General features: G+C 40.6%; 1 protein-coding gene across 1 annotated transcript in view; it reads right to left on the bottom strand.

Annotated features, from left to right (window-relative positions):
- Positions 1-579: 579 nt before the first annotated feature.
- Positions 580-6,000, bottom strand: part of tcn2 (transcobalamin II) — a 51,772-nt gene continuing 46,351 nt past the window's right edge. Inside the window, exons 8-10 of the mRNA XM_066689771.1 lie at positions 2,838-3,018; positions 1,581-1,702; positions 580-1,075 (exon numbers count right to left, since the gene is read on the bottom strand). Coding sequence (XP_066545868.1) covers positions 1,014-1,075; positions 1,581-1,702; positions 2,838-3,018 — 365 coding nt within the window. The 3' untranslated portion in view covers positions 580-1,013. The remainder of the gene's footprint in view (positions 1,076-1,580; positions 1,703-2,837; positions 3,019-6,000) is intronic.

The raw sequence follows: 6,000 nt of genomic DNA, 5'->3' as shown, positions 1-6,000 counted from the left end.
ATATTTTAGAATGTTCTAGACATAGTGTTCTTTAGTAGTTTTGTCTATGGGTTTTCTATTACAATTGATAATGCATACTTCCAAAGCTGATACATATTCAGCAAGTGGTTTTGGCTTTACTTCCATTGACTTGTGCATAGCAAAAGCTAGAATTCTCTTTATATAAACATATGGGTGGGACTTAGTTGAGGGGAGTTTCCTCAAGCTAACTAAAAAAAAACTATTAGTAGAGATTCGACTGTATAGAGTGTTTGTATGAAGAAATTGATAGCAGCAGCAGCAGCAGCAATACCTGGGCTTGTCATTTTAGACTATGGAGTTTGTATTTGCTTATTTAATTATAGAATACAAGGAAGGTCACATCGAGGTCAAATTGTCCACATAATATCATACTACAGCATAAATATTAATTGTAATACTGATAAGTTGTTTCTTGTAATTGTAATATTTACCCGCTTGTCAACTTACATGAAATGTTATTGTCATTTTAGTCATGTATGTATTATTTAATGAGTGATTTCCATTGCACTAATTTATTCAATAATTATATGCAGATTTTTTGTATTGCTTGTAAGAATCAATTGATTCAAATCAATTTTTATTTGTATATCACTCTTCACAGGGTAGCCACAGAGCGCTTTAGAGAGTGATAAACCTAATTAAAGAAACATACAGCACAGTAAAAAAAAAAAAAAATAATAATAATATTAGAACTTTAACAGTTTCAATTAACTAAAAGTAACATTAAATAAACCATTAGGCATGGAGGAGAGAAAAACAAAAACTCCTATGGGACAAAATCTTACACTTTGGGCTTGAATGTGCATATGTCAGTTTCATATGGAATCATACATGTTGATTTATTTTGTGCTTGGACAGTGAATATGAACACAATCATTTCAAGAATGCATTATAAAATTATTATTATTATTACTATTATTATGTAGCCATTTATGTATCCACAAACTGTGCTGAATAATCATCTTCTAACAGCAAAATGTAAGCAGTCCAAACTACCATGTGGTTCTTCTTAGGGTGATGCTGTCTCCATTTTTTATTTTATAGTCACTGATCCCTACAACAAAAGCAAATATACAGTTTAATATAATGTGTATTTAAAAACAAAACTGTATGACTAAACACAATAAACAACCAACCTACTGTTTAACAGAATATATAATGAGTTTATCCAATTGTAATCTTTCAGATGAAGATCATCCATCTTTAGAAAAAGGTTAAATCACACTGGGCAATTCTATAGCTCCCATAATGTTTTTAAAGAAATCCATAGCTGGCCAATTTAAATGCACTGTTTTTCAGTGCAATTCACAAATGTTCTATAAAACTTCAAAATATCAACAATAAGATAACAGAACAAAGAGGTTGCCACAAGTATCTGTAATTTATAAAAACTTTTTTTTACAAAATTACAAAACAATGTGTATATAGTATTTATACCTCCAGTATGTATCCCTTAATCTGTAATACTGAAGTGTGGGTGTTACTGTGGAGCAATTTAACAGTGGTTAATTGAATCTTGACTGTGTATCTTGCATAAATATTAATTTATAATTTCTTACCTTCTATAAGAGGTGAGTCAGGAGACTGGAGCAGCTGCCAGAAGGTTCTATCTGCCTGGCGAGCCCGAAGTCCATTTACCACACTCAGGTAGGGTCCCCACAGACTTGTCTCTGTCTCAAACCTGCAGATGGTACAGGAAGAATCAGGTCCACATGTCAAGAGTAGTTCATGATCAGCATCTCGAAAGTTAAATTCAGGCAAATGCAAAATCCCAGTCACTTCACACAGTCAAACATGTGACAGGCCAATATGTTACAGGATTGATGTTATAAATTCAGAATTTTATATTAATTTTTCATAGATTTTTTGTTCTACTCTTTTGGTAAAAAAATATGTATTATGTAAATAAAACATTTTAATTATTTATTTACACATTCTAAAAAATACATATTGAATAAGAAGTTGAATTAGCCACAAAGGGATGCATTGTCTCTTTCAAAACATCTTTGTAGCCGCTGCCCTTAATCATGAGATTATTAAATGAATGCGATTTAATTAAGATGATGACATGACCACCTTGCCCAAGCATGCAGTCTTAAGCTCACACTACAGGGATTTTAGCCCAATTTTAGCCTGATTTGGCACTCCCAACAAATCAACAATGAACAAGTTAAATTTTCAAATAATTGCACCAGGTCTACGCAAAAAATATTGATACCTACAATTCACTGATCATACATGGATATAGCCTTTCACTATTGCTCACCAGTATACAAGCCATATTGCCCTCGCCTCCCCAGCCATGTTTTTTTTGGTGTCCGCACAGATGAACACAAACAGCAACACCAGTGATCTTGTGAGTGTCCAAGTCCATGTTTATTTACTTTTTCTCTGGATGAATCATGCGTTTTTTGCATGATCTGGGGAGTTTCGAGGCTGTGTCAGAGATCCCGACAAAGGATTTTAAATCAATCATTAAGTGTGTAACCCCCACTTCTTAAATGATTGTGTAGTGTGCACTCCTTCATGACACAAAAGACACATTCAGTGAAAGACCGTCGCTACCCACTGTTCTCAAAATTGTATTGGATTGTAAAAGTCGTGTAGTGTATGCCCAGCTTTAGAAAGCAGGTTGCAGAAAACACAGGGCCCTATTTATACGTAAAAGTAACCTAATAACAGATCTCACACTGTACACTGCAAGCCTTTGTTTTCTGGATGGCAAAAAGAAAACAGATTTAAACTGGAATCACATACTGCATTAAATGTCAATAATTTGCAATAGTACATATTAAAAGGAAAAAAGGTTCTCTTACGAAAACTCCTGGGGCTTCTGTTTGTGTAGTTCCTTCAGCACATCAAGCAGTGATGAGCCCAAGGGCACTATCACTTTGTAGATGTTAGGGCTGGCATCAGTGATCTCCACCACCAGCCGAACAGTTACACTCTCTTGGCTCAGCTCAACAACAGAGGTCCTTGACTCCAGAATCAGGCTATCTATACCAGTAGCAACAATAGCAAAATTAAATCTTATTTTATGTTGTAATGCTTTCATTATTTGTGATGCACATTTTCAACCACTATGTAACTATTGAACTGTGCTGATATTTGACTAGCATTGGCATATCATGGATGGATACAAAATAATGAAAAATTACAAAATGTATTGTGTATACTAGAGTTGTCCTGAAGGTTCAATTACAAGCCAGGTCTTCAAAGATGGTTCTGATCCTTTGAAGGTTCGTCAACATATTCGTATATTTATTTTCTCTTATACAGAACCAGTTTCTTAAAGATTGAATAGTAAATCACATAATTACATGTAACACACATTAAACTAATACTTTAATTTGTTTAAAGAGCAATATTTAAATTACACGTTTATCAATTGGTTGTAATACTGTGCTCTTACATTGTATGTTTATCTTATATACACAAGTATAAGTAGTATCTAACGTGTACTTAAACATGCATTTTTCAATACTTTAAACTCAGAACTTCTTAGACACACAAGTGTTTAATATGGACATTATTAGCAGTACAGGCGTGTGACACCTATCAAATGAAACTAGACAACCTGTACAAATATAATCATGATTAGACAAACTGTTATGTTTTAATAAACTTAGACAGACCAGCATTTTAACACGTCTCTCCTCTTTACACCGTTTCTGTAAAGCAGCACGAAACAGTTCGCAGCAAGCAGCTTGCGACCGCAGTGCTTAATACGGCAGTTTTCAACAGAACCAACACAACAGCATTCCTTACAAACAGAACTACACAACAGCTTGTAGCTGTAACATTTCTCCCCCCTTTTCCCCCTTGTTAAGTATGAAAGGTGGTCTCAAAGTCTCTGAGATATATGGGACGAGACCTGGCCCTGACAGGCCGAGGGGAGGCCTGTGGCAGAACTGGAGCAGGAGCCTGATTGGCCGGAATGGTGAGCTCCTCATTCTGTGCCGCTACAGCAGCAGGGCCTGCCGAGTGGGTGGAACCTCTGGGACTGTGGAACAAGCATCACCCACCACCGTGGCAGTAGGAGCAGGCACTCTGCGAAGGCAGCGGGCATGCCAACGAGAACCATTTGCCAACTGGAAGGTAGCCGGTCCCAGCTGACGGGAGACTTGGAGGGGCGAGGACCAGAAAGAGACGAGTTTATTGCTGCATTGGGGACGGCGAGCCCGCACCCAGTCAGACACCTTTATAGGAGTTGGTTTGGCCTGGTGATGTTTGTCATACCTGTCTTTCATGGTCCGCTGGTGCTTCTCCACTTCGAGTGTAGGGGTGAGATTCCAGAAGCAGACACCCGGAATCCCACAAAGTCAATGACCGAGGCTGCGAAAACGCATTTCTTGTTCAAGGTCAGATTGTGCTGATTTAAGGCCGTGAACACCTTCCGCTGGCGCTCGTTATGCATGTCTGTGTCCGCTCCATGTACCACATTGTCATCCAGGTAGACGACGACGCCAGCACAACCAGCGAGGACGGTAGCCATGATTTTCTGGAAACAATTCGTTGGCAAACTCAGCCCAAAAGGCATCCGAGTGTACCGGAACACCCCAATATGCGTCACGAATGCCGTGAGGTTCCTGGCATCTGGGTGCAGGGGAACCTGCAGGTAGCCCTGTCGAAGATCCAGCTTTGTGAACACTGTGGCGCCATGGAACAGGGAAGTAAGTTCCTCAGTTGTGGGCAGGGGATATTTGTCTGGCACCATGGCTTTGTTTACAGCCCGCAGGTCAACACAAGAGGCGGATGTCACCAGATTTCTTTCTGGCAATCACCATGTTGGACACCCATGGCGAGGCGGCAATGGCCTCAATGATCTCAGACTCTAGGAGGCATTGTAGTTCCGTTGTGACATCATCACGAATGGACAGGGGTATTCTGCGCAGTGGTTGAATAACTGGGGGCACGTCTAGGTTTAGTATCGGCTTGTGGGTGATTGAAGAGAGCCAGCCACTGTTGCCGCTATGGTGAGTCAATGTTGAGAATTGCTATGCCGTTGCTGTTACGCAGTGAGAAACCCAGGCTGACGAAAAGATCCAACCCCAGGATGTTTGACCTGGTCTGGGTAACATGGAACGGGAACAATGGGAGGGACTTGGCGCCATACTGCACCAGGAGTTTTAAGTACGTCAATCTTGGCTTGACCATAACCACACAAGCTGGTCGATGGTGGACCCAGTGGCAGGTGGGAGAAGAATGAACTGTAGGTGTCCAAGTTGATTAATGACACCTTTGCCCCTGTGTCTAGGAGAAGGGGAACACAGCTTTCCCCCAGCTGGACAGTGCACATGGAGAAATTGACTGGGTGTGGCCCCACTGTGTGTATGACTGCCTGAGATGGCTGAGAGCTGCCTGTGCTGGGGCTGAGCAACACCACTTGATTTAACTTCCCACAATGTCTGCATTTCTGACAATTGGCTGGACAATCAGGGGACCTGTTGGTATGGCGAGTTGACCCACAATTTCCACAGCACCGCCTCTACTGTCCAGCCTGAGGTCGGGCTTGCTGGATAAGAGTTTCCTGCTCAGATGGCTCCAACGTGGAAATGACTTGGCTGTACAGGTAGGCTGCCAGCTGTGTTGCTAATATTTGTCTCCGCTATTTTAGCAGCACAGTGTGTAGCTGCCTCGACCTGCAACACTAAAGTGTGAGCTTTAGTCAAAGTCAAATTGTCCTCCTCAAGCAAGAGTCTCTCTCTCACACGTGAAATGTTTGTATTCTTGACAAGCTGGTCTCTAATTAGTTCATCCTGCAGGGCTCTGAAATTGCACGCTTGTGCTAGGCAATGTAAATCAGCCACAAACTGATTAGCGGACTCACTCGATCGCTGGCTCCTTTGTTTAAATTGCAGGGTTCGAGAAAATGTCTTTGCAATGCTCCGATTGCTTCATCGAACATTGGTGCAACATCCAGTGATTGGAATATGCGAAGTTCTTCCCTGCCGAGGCAATGCAAGAGGATAGCCCACT

Source organism: Amia ocellicauda, chromosome 17 (assembly GCF_036373705.1).
Source record: "Amia ocellicauda isolate fAmiCal2 chromosome 17, fAmiCal2.hap1, whole genome shotgun sequence".
In the NCBI taxonomy this organism is placed as follows: Eukaryota; Metazoa; Chordata; class Actinopteri; order Amiiformes; family Amiidae; genus Amia; species Amia ocellicauda.
Note: the sequence above shows the minus strand (reverse complement) of the source record. Positions and strands in the feature narration are given on the sequence as shown.